Raw genomic sequence first — 15,831 nt, 5'->3', positions numbered from 1 at the left:
TTTTTCTGTTGCTGTACTGATGCTATTGAATGTTGATTTTCCCTCAGATCAATAAAGTAACTATCCATCTTTCTAATGATTAGATTAATCAGGTAAAAAAAAGCTCTCTGCTTCCTGCATAAATGCTCCAATGATGTTTCCACATAGATTTTTTTTTTTTTGTGAATGAAATGTACATAAAAATGTGCGCGTGGTTGATGGATGCAAACTAGTCGCCTGGATGGACATACTCCAGCCCATGTCTGATAGGCAGCATGTGAAATGGTCATTTCCTTATGCATTTGTTGAAAGGAGACAGAATTGGTCTCAATCTGCCTGTTTCTTTTGGAAGTAGAAAGCATTGAGAAAATAAATCCCCTTGCTCTTTTCTCAAGAAAGCTGCAGAGAGCTTCCATTTCCAAGAATCCTATTGATTGTTTCCACTACACCAGTAAACGGAAAAGGTGGACCAGCAAACTGAAGCGGGTGACCATTTAATTTCAACATTCATGTATTCACTGATCACAGCCATCACCAGGCTGAGGAGTGCTCTAAAAGTGAGTGCACGCTTGTTTGTGGAGCATGTGTTGACATGGTTACCAGCCAGAGTAATTCCCTCTCCACTGCTGAGTGAGGTAAGTGCTGGAGGTGGGCGATAACTGTCTATAGTCAACAATGCACATTTGAGGTGAAGATTTTTCACTTCTCATGTAAATGAGGAAGGAAGTGACCATGTTTCCTCTCTGAAGTCTGGTGAATGGTTGGTAGCAGAAAATGTCTCAGTTTTTCAGGGACAGAAAACGCAGCCTACGGGAAGGGCAGGAGCTCCATGAAACTAGGCCACAGCAGAGGACGCTTTGTCAGCGGGACACCTGGTTGTAGACATCCCCCCCAAAAGGAGGCCATAAACAGGAGCAGGCTGTTCTGCTGACCTGATCAGATCTGCCACACTTCTGTTTGTGAAAAACTGCCTAGCAGTAGGAATATGACTAGCTCATAGCTATAGTAGGGAAGACAGCCATTGTTGAGGGGCTCCAGACCACAGTGGGGTTTCAGTGCTCCCAATGGGGAAGAGAACCTGTGATAAAGATAGCTGAGATTTCCTTCAGCTTTCAGATATGGACACGCGCTGTGCGCCCCGCTGCTGCTATCTCCTAAATCAGCACGGAGTGTCATGAAAGCCTCTGTATGTTGCTGCAGCTCCTCCACAGGCAGACAAGCATGAACAGCCCAGACGCAAGCGTCACAACCATGACACCCAGAGTTGAGGTCGGGAGGCAGAACTATAGTCTTCGCCTCTCTCTTCTCTGCAGGTTCTTTAGAGCTGTCACCCAATCGAAAATCCCCAGACCCCATGGAAGCTTTTACTGCTTCGTCACTATATAAATTAAAAATCAAGAAAAGTATTCTCACAAGAGGAGGACTGGAGACTGAGTGAATCATCTGTTGTAGATCATCTACCTGCTCCTTTCTTCACTTTGGGTGACTTTAACATTCACATAGATGTTGACTACAACAGCCTCAGCATTGCACAACAACAGTCAACACAGTTGCCCCTCTGATAACAATGGTAATGATTCAGAGGAGAGTATCTTCTTGGTATTAATCTGCAAATGTGCAATTTAAAGCAGAAAGCAAGACTTTTAGAAGAATCCTGGCAGGCCTGGAGTTTCAAACTGTTACCATTAGGGAAAGACTTCAATCATCCTTCTCTTCAATAGATCTCTGAGTTATAGAATTTACACTAATAATCATACATTAATCATACCTGAGAAGATTCATTTTGACACTGCCCCATAACACGTAACACACGCTTACCTCTGTCTGTGCTGAGGCAAGGCCTTCGTGTCCACAGCAAACATTTTGGACACAAAGATGATGGTCGGAGCCTTTTCATCACTCGAACACTGGAGGAATGCTGGAAAACATCCAAGTGGAGGAAAAAGAGAAAACACACACATCTAAAATCACTGTTAAAACTGCCCAAGCACTGCTAGCTGCATCTCATGAACACATGTGGACAGTAGTAGGTCCAAGACATCATGCTCATCAGCCAATAATTCAAACAAGCTATATCACCTTGTCACGCACACACCACACAATACACAGTAGTGGAAAACATTATTACTGCTGCCATCATGTAAACCATTAGTTTAGTGTATCTGTGGACTAAACGTATTAGATAGGTCAGGTGGTATTCTAGTTAATTTTTGTTTTGTGGAGTTATAAATTGCGATGATAAATTTTAAGGGTTTGTTTGTGGAAATAGTGCCGTGTTAAATGACAGTTAACTTTTGTCCACTGACATCTGGATATAAATGCAGAATGTTAAATGGTCAGATAAATGATGAGACTGATGTCAGCTAAACGTTTCCTACTGGCCAAGCTTCAAATTAAAAGCATAAAACTGGAAAGAAATAACAAGCAGACTGTTGTTATTATTAAGCAGTCGGAGGATATGCAATGCAATGTTTTGTCAATCAGCTGTTGCATCTGGAAAACAAGCCAGATTAATGATTTGGTGCAGAAGGGAAGCAAGGCAGTGAAACTAAATATTATCCATTATTAATATTTTGCACATATTTGATGTTTGTTGACAGAAAAAGGTCCACAATGTGGTCCTAATAAGTTTTGGATTATATTTATTTAGAAGGAATAAATGACATTTCATATCTAATGAGCCTATTAATATGTGCAACTTCTGAATATTCAGGGAACTTCCGAAGTTTTAAGAAGTACTAGTCAGTTTCAAATGAGCAATTTATTAAATCAAGTTGCCTCATTATAACATTATAACCGCTTATACAGATGCAGGTAATGTCTAAGAAACCTTAGCATTAATAGTGCTGCTGATGACTAGATGTATTTAGGTCCTATATTAACTACTCTTTAACTTAAATGTCTGTAATAAAAATGTGCAGTTTCAGAAATTGGCACATCTCTTATTTCTTTAACGCCTAAATGGTCTTCTCTGTTCACCAGCTACTTGCTAACGTAGGTCTGTCTGCTCGTTGGTGCCCAGACAATTTAAACTAATTTAAGCTTTATCCCTGAAAATAGCTGCCTAATGCCTCTGGAAGTGGCACTGATTAGAGTGTTAGTGCTGTACCAAAACAGAGAAGTTGTTGGCCATTAAACCAAACCATGGAAAGAAAGATACTAAAACACCTTGTAAAGCTCAGGATTACAGGATAGATCAAGAGTCTGGTCAAATTCAGCAATGTAAATCAGTTTTTTTTTCTTTATCTATTTCTGTATTATTTGTTGTTTATGTAGCTCAAGCTCTGATTTGATCACTGATATTTACAGAAGGTATATAGCTATAAAAACTGATGCAGCAGAGGTTGAGATATCCTGACCTTTCGTCTGTAGTAAGAGGGACGCTAGAGAAACACTGGATCCTATATTTCCCATAATGCATCTAGAGCGTCTTTTATATAGACCTATAATCTTTTAAATGTCTCAGCCTCAGGCAGCAGAGTATTACTGTTCTCAAAAAATCATCAGCCTTCATATGTAAAATTAGTAGAGGTCCTCATTAAATCATTACTACAGATCCAATGAGAGTGCATGTGTCTACCTGTTTTCAGTTCTTGCGTCTGTTCGGGTAGAGAGTCAAAGCGGCGCGCTCCAACGCTTAACAGTTTCTCCACCCTCTCTTCTGCCATGTCTAAAGGACTGGGAAGTTTCTCACACACCATCGCTGCAGTCTCTGTTAAGGAAAACTTGAAAAAAATTAATAAAAAATGGACCAAGATCTCCAAACCAATCAGTCACACAGACTGAAGAAATGAAGGTGGACGCTGTTACAGAAACATTTACTCAACAGCCAAATTGCTTTGACACAACTGAATGGACATTTGTCCATTAAAAATGTCCTGGCAATTGTTGATACTTAGGGAAAAGGTCTTAGAGCCAGATGATAATGTACAAACATGTCATCGAAGCCAGCAGGGAACACACTAGGATACCAAAGTTGTGGTTAGAGAAGCAGCTTTGGGGCTGTGAGGTCACTGGTTTGATCCTATGAATGTCTATGGTACCTTAAGCAAGCACCTAACCCCCCCCCCCCCCACTGCTCCCGGGCCACCTTGCATGACTGCTCTAGGTGTGCTCACTGGGACTGTTTAAATGCAGAGAATAAATTCCTTGTACACGTTCACAAAAATACATGGCTAATACAAGTTGATTTCATCGTGATTTGTATAGTTTGGGGTTTTGGTACTGTAGTCAATGTATTAGTACCGCAGTAGTATCACATTTTAAAAAGAAGATACAGAGTTCTCCTCAGACCAGATAAAAGCAGGGCAAAGGATACAGAGGACAGCCTGAGACAAAGGTAACCACTGGCTGCAGATGGCAGACAAAAGGACTTTAGGGTCGGAGTGACGCAAGTCTCTGGCCATCACCTTTACTCCAAGGGTTGTCACCATCTTCTCCACCTTCTCTTTATCTCTGCTCACAGAAAAACAATAAGACGTAAAACAACACATTCAAACTTGTTTGTGTTCCATTCCAGCTGTTTCATGAAAATACAGTTATGCTAGTACGATTACACATTTTAACTGTTTAACAAAAAGATTTCAAGTTATGATTATGCAGTGAAGGACAGCTGTGAACCAGTGGTTAGAGGGGCTAATTAGCTCAAGCACCTCACCCCTAAGCCACTCCCCAGCTACTAGATGTGTAGCAGCGCACTGCTAGAAATGTGCTCACTGGTCTTAGTGTTTACAAATGGATGGGTTAAGTGCAACGAAAGAACTTCCCCATGAGGGATCAATGAAGGTAAAATAGGTGTTAAAGTGACCTCAGGTTTAATTTGGAGGTGTCCGGTTCCAGTTGTTGAAGAGGTGTTAGAATTACACAGGCCCCTATTTTCAGGGGCTCAAATGTAATGGAACAGTTGACTCACTCAAAAGCTGTTTCAGGGACACATGCGGGATATTACTTCATTTCTTCATCAATTAAACAGCTAAGAAGTCTGTAGTTGTTTTCAAGTGTGCCAATAGCAATATAAAAAGGCCTGGATGGCCACAGGACATTGGTGGATGATCACAGGATCCTTTCCAAGGTAAAGAAAAAGCCATTCCCAACATCCAGAAAAGTGAAAAACACTCTCCAGGAAGCAGACATGTCATTACCTAAGTCTACCTTAAAGAGAAGACATGCACAATTACAGAAGATTCACCACAAAGTGCAAACCATTCATAACCTTCTAGACCAGATCAGACTTTGCCAAAACTGCTGGGATTTTTACACTCAGTACCATTTATTCAAACTTAAATGCCAGTAAATGCCAGTCACACAGTAAACAATCTAATCTCACTACAACAAAATACACTGACCAGGCATAACATTATGACCACCTTCCTAATATTGTGTAGGTCTCCCTTGTGCCTCCAAAACAGTTGTGACTCATCAGAGAATGGACATGGGCCTTCTGAGGGTGTCCTGTGGTATCTGGCAACAGAATGTTGTTAGTGGGGGCCTTTGGGTCCTATGGGTTGAGGGGAGGGGCCTCTGTGGATCATCCCACAGATACTTGATCAGTTTGGGATCTAGTGAATTTGGAGGCCAGGTCAACACCTTGTGCTGTTCTTCATGTTCTTTGAGTTGTTCCTAAAGCGTTTTTGTGTGTGTGTCTGTGTCAGGCTGCATCCTGCTGGGGATGGCTGCTGCCATCAAGGAGTGTCATGCTATGGGGTGGGGGTGTCTGGTCTGGTCTAGATGGGTGGTACGTGTCTAAGTAACATCCACATGAATGCCAGGTCCAAAAGTTGTATTGTCACAAGATGGTCAAAGTTATTTACTTCCCCTGTCAGTGATTTTAATGTCATGCCTGATCAGTGTATAGTGACTGATTCAAGTTTTAAATCATTTTTTTTCTCTCTACATTTACTTAGTCAAACTATGCAAACACACTGAAATCAGCAACATATCTCTTCTATTTGTGAAAACAAAACTGATTTCTTCTAACTGTTCCTCCACACTTCATCAGACCAGGTCAAGAAAAAACTCCTACTATAATTAGATGAATCAAAACTGTACTTGATGAACAGGGAGAATTCCAAGATTGACTTTTCAGCTTTGCAAAACATGTATTCTATTCATGATCAGGTCTCTGATCTGAACCTGGTCTCCTTTCGTGTGAATGATTTGTTTTCATCTTTTGTGACTGTAAGAACATTTTAACAGAGCTGAAAGTGGATATAAAAGAGGTTTAAGGCGTTACCTTGGATACCTTAACACCCGTAAAGAAATGTGGATCAATGTCCAATGTTCCCCATAATTCATGCTAAACTGAGGAAACTACTTACTCAGTGATTCAGAGGCTAAGCAACAATAAACTATATGTTATGTAAAATCCAGAAACATTTGTTTGCAGCCATCTATTACTAATGTAATGTAATGAGGGATTGGTTTACTTGTATTTATTGATTGTCTGGATACATTTCAGTAGTAAATGTATCAAGTACAAGTAAATCTCTAGAAGGCTACCCATCCACCACACTGGTGAAATGGTTGTACCCACCTACTGATGCGTGAAAGACAATGCTGTCAGTCTCTGCTGCTTTTGGTAAAATTTAAGTGTGTGCTTGATACATATAAACATGCACAGCATTATCTTTTCCCCACCAGTATACCATGCTCCATTTACTTTGATGTTAAAATAATTCTACTAGTGTGTCCTCTCTGGAAACCACTTGACGGAAATCTGCTGTAGCCATGGACTACTTTAATCCATAATACCACATACTAGAATATGTCTTCATGTCATGTCACAAAAGACATTCTGTTCAATTGACAAAGCAGTGCTACTCTTTAACCTACCTCCTGGTGACCACTGCATCATATAAACTCCAAATGTTATCCAGCACAAGCTGCACAAACAGAGGCTTCTTTCCTTTGGCCTACAGGAAATAGGGAGGCAAAATGAACACATCAAAATGAATGTTGAAAAACACAAAGATCTACTTTTTCTTCATGTTCCTAACACCATATTATGTTTTAAAACTGACAACCAAAATGTTTGTTGTGGCAAGTATTCTCCTTATTTTACACTTAACAGGATGAACTGCTGTGTGTCAGTCTAAGCAACTGGAAAACTGCATCAGCTGTTTTTGCTCTTGACCTCAACCTCTACACCTGACTTGACAGTGTGTTTCAGTTCAGGGCGAGCTTGTGATCCATTTAACCTTTTGTGGCAGTTAATATAACTGTGTAAAACACACAGAAGACACATGGGCAAAGAAAAGACACACCTACAAATAGTCTGTGTTACTTTACCTGAGCTCCCTTCATGACCCTCTTTGCTTTTGCATTGAGGTAGAAATCCCCCCACAGGGTTTTGAGCAACACCCACGCCTTAATACCCATTTTCTGACTGTAGATGGAGGCAAACTGCTGGATGCTGCAAAACACAAAGTCAAATTCTTAAGTCTCCAATTTACATTTTTACTCAAATTCATTGACAATCAAAAAACATTGATCTTAACAGTAAACCACAAAACAGTGTTAAGCTTTTCTTCTGTACTGGACTTATTACCCTATGAGCAATGCTTTGTATTGTTAACAGGAAGTGAGATGATGTGACCGTGTAATTGTTCGGATCTCAGTTTCCTTGTCTGCTGCTATAGATCTTGAATGAAAGTCTTGAATTCAGGGGCAGAAGAGATGGCTGTCTCCACAGGGACATAAGTGGTTTATTTATAGCAGCAAGTGATCACAAGGCCACATCAGAACTAGGTCTTTGTGTCCTCATCATAAACTGACTTTTTATTCTCTGTTCTAACACTTTATGTTATGACACGTTGTTAAGTGGCTGACTGATCTATTCATTTCTAGTAATGAAATGTTATGGAGTAGTATTTTACTTTGAAAGTTCTTAATTGTGTAAAGGACTCAGGTCTTTGGGGGTAAAAACAAGAAAGCTGAATTTTGTTCTTGTCTGTCATGGTTCTGTAATCAGGCTGACGGGCATCTAGCACTAACACTACAGCACCATCTGGTGGACATTTGGACATCTTTGCAGGTGTTTCTAAGAGTAGCATACAGTGACATTTGGAGTACTTGAGTTACAGTCATAACCACACCAACTCACAGCAAAGCCCATGGAGAGGGCTGTGCACAGCAGATACAGATCTGGATCATTTTTGTAAAGAGGACTGGGAAAATATTAGCAAGTCAAGAGACTGTGTGCTTCAACTAAGTATTAGTTCAGGTGCGTAAACTCTCATGCAGTTAGGTACAAGTTTTACATTATTATCTATTTCATAAAAAAAAAAAAAAAAAAAGATGCTGATTTGGCATAAATAGTGTATAAATAAATTCTTCTTCTGATTTGTCCAACGGATTTGTTCAGTTTTCTTATCATTGCTATTTTCCAGTAACAGTGATATGCATTCTAAGTTTGTCCCTTGAGTCTGAGAAGTTACTGACTCATGAAAACTGCTGAAGAAGGCCCTCAATTTGACATCAAGACAAGACGTCAAAGTGAACCACTAACATCAAGAAGAGTGCTCCAAAGTCTGTGACTGCATGTCATACCATTAAAGACAAAAATGATGTTTAAAAGAATGTCTGCTGACTTCATCTTCAAGATGGAATCTGGGTAAGATATACATGTTAGGTGCAGCAGCAAATTGGTAGGTTATAGGTTACAGCTGCAAGCACATCGCATCCAAATGTTTCATGAGTCTTTTCCAGCTTGAATATCCGACACACAAATGTCCTCATTAATATTCATATCTGGACCATGGGCTGTGACCATTCACTCAGTAATGATGGTCTTCACAAGTGCCTGTCCAAGATGTTAGACTTCCAAATCATAAAAACCACCCGTCTCACCTGAAGCCCCATCCATCTATAGCGCTGGCAAAGACCACATTCCCTTGGTCGGGAGAAAAGTAGAGGTGGGAGTCATCGACCTTCTCTAAACCAGCACTCCAGTCATAAACGTGATCTTCACTCGAAGCCTCGCTCTCTTTCTCCTCTCCCTCCTTCTCTTTCTCCTCTCCCTCCTTCTCTTTCTCTGCTCGATCCTCCAGCACTTTGGATGTGAACAGACTCCCTGTCACTGCATTGACCTACAGGAAGAAGTAGTCAACAAAAAATTACAAAACTTGTTTAAAAGAAAATATACAACCCTGATTAAAGGCTGCTGACAGTGGGGCTAAAAATGAATAATGGTGGCCTGTCGTATAAGAGCTGAGCTCCTCACCTGTTCCAAGATCTTCTGCAGGTGGGTATAAGCTTCCTGAGAGGTGAGCTTCAGCTCAACGATAAGTCGGTCTATCTTATTGATGACCAGAACCGGCCGAATGTTCTCCAGCCACGCCTGACGAAGTACAGCCTGGGTCTACAAACAATACACACATTCAAAGAGTAATCACGTTCCACATCTCGACACAGCAAGATGTAAACATGCTTTCAGATGGCTACTGAAAATTAACATTCCACCAATATTCTTTCAGCCATGCATTCTTAGATTAGATTATAAATAGTGAGACTTGTTCAACCGCGTAGGGAGACCTACACAATATTAGGCGGGCGGTCATAATGCTATGTCTGATCGGTGTTTAGCATCAATCTAAATTGTCTCAAGATGTTTTACAGAACCCAGAGCCTGCACTCCCAGAGCAAGCACTAAGGCAAGAAAGCTCTCTTTTAACAGGAAGTAACCCTGAGCAGGACCCATGTACTTGAGGATGACAGGACTCATCCCTCATTATTTCTTCAGCCACATGGGATGGGATTGCAATAATTCAATATTTTCCAAAATCCTGTTGATGTCCACACAATCCTCCTAATAAAACACGTCTTAAATTCTACATTCAGAATACAGGAAGGACTGATATGTAGTCTATTTCATGGGCATTCTTTGGACATGTCCACTGCATAGAATATTCAGAGTATGTGTCTCATGTTTTAAGTACGCAAGCTGAACACAAAGGGCCATATTTCTGGTCGGGACAAGAAACATATCTCAAACACGACACGCAACACCAACCATTTTCAGAAAGGGGCTGAAAGGCATGTTAACTGGAGTATGCCCAGTTTTATGTAAAGGGGAATGTTAATGGAATATTCAATTCCATTAGCCGTGTAAACAACTTATAGTATTGTGTGCATGTAAGTGTAGTCCTGTACCTGTGGACATACTCCCTCCACTGCATCAACAATTACAATGGCTCCATCACACAGCCTGACAGCTGTGGAAACTTCCGAAGAGAAGTCAACGTGACCAGGAGAGTCAATCAGATTCAGTAAGTAGTCCTGATCTCCTAAAAAGACAAGAAGCACACGGACACTGTGTAAGTCTTCCAATCAAAACAGTTTAGACTGCAGAGGATTGCTCTGTTTATTATTTCCAGTAAGTTTGGCCAGAAATTATGAGTGAACGCTTAACAACACTTATGGCGTTGTGTTACAGAGCAAAGTGAATGAGGCATGAGGATTAAAATTTCACTCTTTAAAAGTAGGACAGTGCTTAAAATGATCACAAATCAAAAAAGTGGCGGAGCAAAGTATTCAAGCAACTGAAAAGAAAAGAAAACAGACAGCTTCTAGTATGAATGGTGGACTGCCAATAAAGGCAAAAGACAGTTGTGTATTCATTAGTAGGGAGAAACTTTTAATAGATTTTGTCCTTGTAGCTGTTAACTAAAGGTAATTAATCCAAACTAATGAATACATCTAAACAAGTACATACATTATATAATCAAATTAAATGACTGAATATGAGCAGACTATGTGTAATTTCCTCATGAAATGAAATCATCATGCTGAATGGGCATGTGGTTAGCTAATGATGTGTTCATGTTGATATACGCAAAGTAGCCAAGTGGAGTTAATGTATTTCCTCAATCTTGACTGGGGCCTTAATCGTCCTAATGTAAAATAAGTGGTGTCAGGGAAGAAATAAATAATCAACCAAACTGGTGTGATGAGGGAGAGAGACTTGACACCTAGCAAGTTCCATACTTTTCTAGAACACCACCTTTTGTATCAGAACGTGCACCCAAACAAACAGAACAAAAGTGTTCATGGTTCTGAAACGACAACAGCAGTCCATTGGGAACAGCAGCTGTTTGTACATTTTAGAGCATCCATTGTGCTGTACAGTCATACTAGGAGACACCATACAATAAAACCTTAAAAAGCGTACATACTCACTGGAAAATGTTTTCGCATTACTTATTACTATTATCGCCAAAAAACATTACGAGAAAAAGACGTCATAGAATTAGTCCTGGGGTGTACTGAACGTCCCGTAGTGATAGCAACAGAGACAAATGCAGCTTTTACTTCAGGCCTAAAACAAAGTGGCTTTACCGTTTTTGTAGTGCAGAGAGATGGCACTAGACTTCATGGTGATTCCTCTGATCTGTTCATCCTCCCTGCTGTCCAGGTACCTCAGCTGATAGATCAAGACACGACAACGAAGAAAAAGACATACGAAGACAACTTCAGCTGTTAATCCTTCACATAATCTGACGATCACAACTGAGCATAACTGTCAAAAATGTCTATACGGCAAATAAAGTCACTCACCTTCCCAGCCAGTCGACTTGAAATGATGCCATTACTTGCTACTAAGCAGTCAGCCAGAGTGGTTTTACCTAAAAAATGGACAGATGGTGGCAGAAGATCTTCCAAACAATGTGACCGACACCAGATGTGTGTATTATTGTGCTAACTAGAAAGTTGTAAGAGTTGGTATTTAATGATGTGCAATAAAAAAGTGTATAATAATTCTGCCAACAAGCAAGTCGACTAAATTCTGTATGATACAGAGCTGCACACACTCAGACAACAGGGAATGATGATAGCGTGTCCACTCACCATGGTCAACATGTGCCAGAATGCACAAGTTTCTGATGTAAGCGGGGTTTTTCTGTAGTGCAATGATCTTCTCCAGGCTAGTGTGTCCCATGGCGAACGTCTAAAACAAAGGACACCACTAAACGTACAGCTGGTACTTCGTGGAACCTACCTTAAACTACACAGCGACTCAGCTACAACGATTACAGTACAGTAAAGTGAAGGTGAAGAGTGACAGCTATAGGTCTTCGCTTGCTAACTGGCTGTGACTGTTAGGTAGCCTCGGGAGTACAATGTATTGGGGCCATAGTACACCAAGTAGCTCCATAACATGGGTTCGTTAATTAGAGTTCAGTTAGCACAGAGAAAAATTATACAGTGGAGGTACTGACTCTGATCTGTGTGCGAAGTGTAGCGGGTGATTCCTGCTACCACTGTGGCTAGCCTCATCTAAACTTCTCAGATAAAGATAAATAAGACCCGAGTTCGTTTCCAAAGTTTACACACAACACTAATATCACGCATTACTGTGATGCGTTGAGTTAAATACATCAGTATCTATGAAAATAAGCACATATTTTAAAGGCATGTGGGCTTTCTCAACTCACGTTGTTTTCCCGGAAGTTGATAAGCCGTGTTAACCACGCCCGCTCGCTAGCATTGGTGCTGCCTTCAAGGAACATGCTAAAAATGAGCTTTCTTCTGCGTTTTTATTTTTATTTTGTTTTATTGCACTTTGAGAACCACCGACTGGGAGCGTTTCCACGGCATATTACATACATTAGCGTTTTATTGCAAAAAAAGGACGTGTGAGTTAATAATGGCTGCGTTCCATTAAGGAGAGGAAGAGCTATGGTGCATTCAGGATCACTATATAATGTAACCTCCAAAGTTGCTGTCATCTTACTCAGGGACAACTAAACACAGAATAGTACTCAGAGCTCAGAGCTGCCAGATTGCTTATTAACAGGGCACTGATGTGAATGTGAACGGTTTTAACTGAGCTCAAATGAAGATAAAACATGCAAATTAAAACAGCTGTCTCATAATATCATAATATAAGTGCTGGATTTCATAGAAAGTCCAGTCATTCAACCATATAGGTTTGCCCAAGTCTGTAAGTCTTCTTCAGTTTCAAGAAATAGCAAGAGCATGAAAAAGAATGTAAAAAATAAGTAAAGAAATCTATGCTCATGCCTATTAATGTAATAACCACAGTAATGTTCTGTCAGATACATGTATGTCAGTTGCAGTTGCAAATGCACATCCTCAAATATAGTCAAAACAAAAAACACACCATATAACTACAAGTCTGTTAGACTTTTAAAGGGAAAAATTTGTTTCCTTGAAGTGATATTACCTTCAGTGTATATTGTGATTGGCACAAACCCAGTTTGGAGAAGCAGACAGCAGTTCCATCACGGAAGCCAAGCAATAAAATGTCATTGACAAGGTTGGAAGTAAAATGCACCTAATAATAATGTGATCCAAACATCTGGATATGTGGACTTTATTGTCTGATGGTCAGTTGCTGAATAGAGATCAGATAGAGATAGGGTCAAAAATGGTTTCATCCTGCCTGTCTTGTTGAAAAAGAATTTAGTGGGACCTACTATGAGTGTATCTGCTGTCTTGGAGAGCTCTGGAAGACAGCCTTTTTCTCAACCTCTCATCTTACTACTACTACTACTACTACTTACTACTACTATGATATGTACCATGTCATCCCAACAGATCACTTCGATCTCAAAGTGCAGGCCTACTTGCAGTTCCTAGAATTTCAAAAAGTACAACAGGAGGTTGAGCTTTCAGCTATCAGGCTCCTCTCCTGTGGAACCAGCTCCCAGTTTGGGATCGGGAAGCAGACACCCTCTTTACTTTTAAAGTCAGGCTTAAGACCTTCCTCTTTGAGCAAGCTTATAATTAAGGCTGAACCGAACCATCCCTTAGTTATGCTGCAATAGGCCTAGGCTGATGGGGGACGATGCACTGAGTACATGTCTTCAACTCCCTTCTCTCTTGCACCAAGATCCTATCCTCCACACCCAGCTCTTGTCCTCTGATTTCTTATTTATTTCCAGTCATGTAATTCTGTACTATTACTGTATAGCATAGCACTGTGCTGTGTGTCCCTCTCTTCCTGTTTCTTCCTGTTAAAAGGAAGTTTTTCTTTGCCACCGTCGCCTTCAGGCTTGCTCTGGGGGTTCAGGCCGGGTTTCAGACTGGATTTTGTAAAGCGGCTTGAGACAATTTGTATTGTTATTGATGCTATATGAATAAAATTTAATTGAACTGAACTGAACTGAACTACCAATCAGCCAGCTGCTCCCGTCGGGTTTGTGGTGGAAGCTGAGACATGTGAAGCCACGTGCTATGCTACATCATTGTCTGTCACATTTAAAATCTGATAATAGCAGGCGTTGTACATAAAATACAAAACTTAAAAATAGTCATTATCCATGAATGAATATATACTTGAACACTGGTCCACATGTTTAAAGAAGGCACAGCTGTCATGTGGTGCAGTCCCCCAAAAAACTCACTAGTACAAGAGATGAGCGGTGAAGCATTTCTGTATCCATGTGGACGTCAGAAATGATGCCGCTTCCATGAAGGGACTAAGCAAGGTCACTTCTGGAGATGTGTAGTCAGCGTTTTCCATATAGGATGATTGGTCATGCTTGCATGCGTGTCTAATTTCAAGTAAATGCACATAAAACCAAGGGCCACGTTTATAAAGTGATTTCTTTATTCCCTTGCAACGTTATCTCAAGCATGTTAATGATTTATTGTGCTACCATGTGTTCTTTCAGTCAAGCTAAAGGTCCAGTACTGTAATTCTGCCACAACTGATATATTTTATATATTCATCAGTAGCCAGGGAGAAACATGGAAGAGAGCATGTTACTGAGTAGTCTTTCACAATGCAGCAATGCAGAGAGAGATTGCTTTTAAACACATGTACCAGGTGAGTGCGTGGTAGCAAACATACCACCCAGTCAACATATACAATAAAAATGCATTGTAGGCTGATATCTTAAAACAGGAGTTAAAAAGACAATTTAATCATGAATAAGTAAGAAAATAAAAGTCTCACACAATCAACATACACTCATTATACAATATTGCACTTAGAGCAGAGTATACACAAGACAATTTACAATCCATCACATCAGTATGATAATCAACACAAAGGTAACATGAACAAACCCCTCAGTCCAAACCACGTGTTCTGCTGGTGCCCCCTCAGATTCAGTTTCATCAATGAGCGCGAAGTTGACTGTGAAATCATGCTATCACGAACACAACCCATTACCTTCACGCAAGAGAATGGTCTCAAAAAGGTGTTTTTTTTTTTTTTTTGTATATACATGAAGTGACGTTATTATAAAATTAAACAGACTTGATTCTGCGGGTTTCATCAGCAGAGTACCACCCCCCTTCCCCCAAGAATCATATCCATATGGAAGGCTTCAGCAGCACACAGCTTGTGCCAAAGTTCAGTGTCAATGCAAATAACATTCTGTATTTTAATGTAGTGAATTAAGGGTGATGGGTGTGTTACAGTTGACTCCAGGTTGTAATTACTCTTCAGCTCAGTCCATTTAAAGGGTATAAGTATACGTAGATGATAACAGTTTTGACACACTGTTCCTGTCTTTGTTTCAGTGGTTATTTTCAAACTCTAAACACTGCGTCCTTAGAATTTTGAGACCTTTTCTGTCACTGGCTTGTAATCCCTCATCCACCGCTTCACTTAAACCCACTTAAAGTGTCTTGGATGTCCGACCCCAAACACATTTGCCTTGGAGGTCAGAGAGTCTCCAGAATTCTCAAATTGATCACACTTCTCTCCTTTCTCGTTCTTTACTCCTCTTCCACATTATGGTTTGGGGCTTCTCCTGGTTGAATGGGGTCCGGTCCCTAACATAAGCCTCTTGACCGATCCTTAAAATGTATTCTAGTTGTCATAAAAAATACTTTTCCTAACCACCCCACAATTGCCATGCCAGTGTCTTAGAATCAGGT

The 15,831-nt window shown here is 40.4% G+C and overlaps 1 protein-coding gene across 1 annotated transcript in view; it reads right to left on the bottom strand.

The window, feature by feature from the left end:
• Positions 1-12,669, bottom strand: part of efl1 (elongation factor like GTPase 1) — a 62,553-nt gene extending 49,884 nt beyond the window's left edge. Inside the window, exons 1-11 of the mRNA XM_084540946.1 lie at positions 11,824-12,669; positions 11,533-11,600; positions 11,314-11,398; positions 10,129-10,262; positions 9,200-9,337; positions 8,827-9,065; positions 7,267-7,390; positions 6,811-6,890; positions 4,298-4,434; positions 3,560-3,682; positions 1,798-1,897 (exon numbers count right to left, since the gene is read on the bottom strand). Coding sequence (XP_084397072.1) covers positions 1,798-1,897; positions 3,560-3,682; positions 4,298-4,434; positions 6,811-6,890; positions 7,267-7,390; positions 8,827-9,065; positions 9,200-9,337; positions 10,129-10,262; positions 11,314-11,398; positions 11,533-11,600; positions 11,824-11,914 — 1,319 coding nt within the window. The 5' untranslated portion in view covers positions 11,915-12,669. The remainder of the gene's footprint in view (positions 1-1,797; positions 1,898-3,559; positions 3,683-4,297; positions 4,435-6,810; positions 6,891-7,266; positions 7,391-8,826; positions 9,066-9,199; positions 9,338-10,128; positions 10,263-11,313; positions 11,399-11,532; positions 11,601-11,823) is intronic.
• Between the last annotated feature and the right edge of the window lie 3,162 nt (positions 12,670-15,831).

The sequence above is a fragment of the Chelon labrosus genome (assembly GCF_963514085.1).
Source record: "Chelon labrosus genome assembly, chromosome: 3".
In the NCBI taxonomy this organism is placed as follows: domain Eukaryota; kingdom Metazoa; phylum Chordata; class Actinopteri; order Mugiliformes; family Mugilidae; genus Chelon; species Chelon labrosus.
The sequence above is the reverse complement of the archived record's forward strand: the minus strand, read 5'-3'. Positions and strand labels throughout refer to the sequence as shown.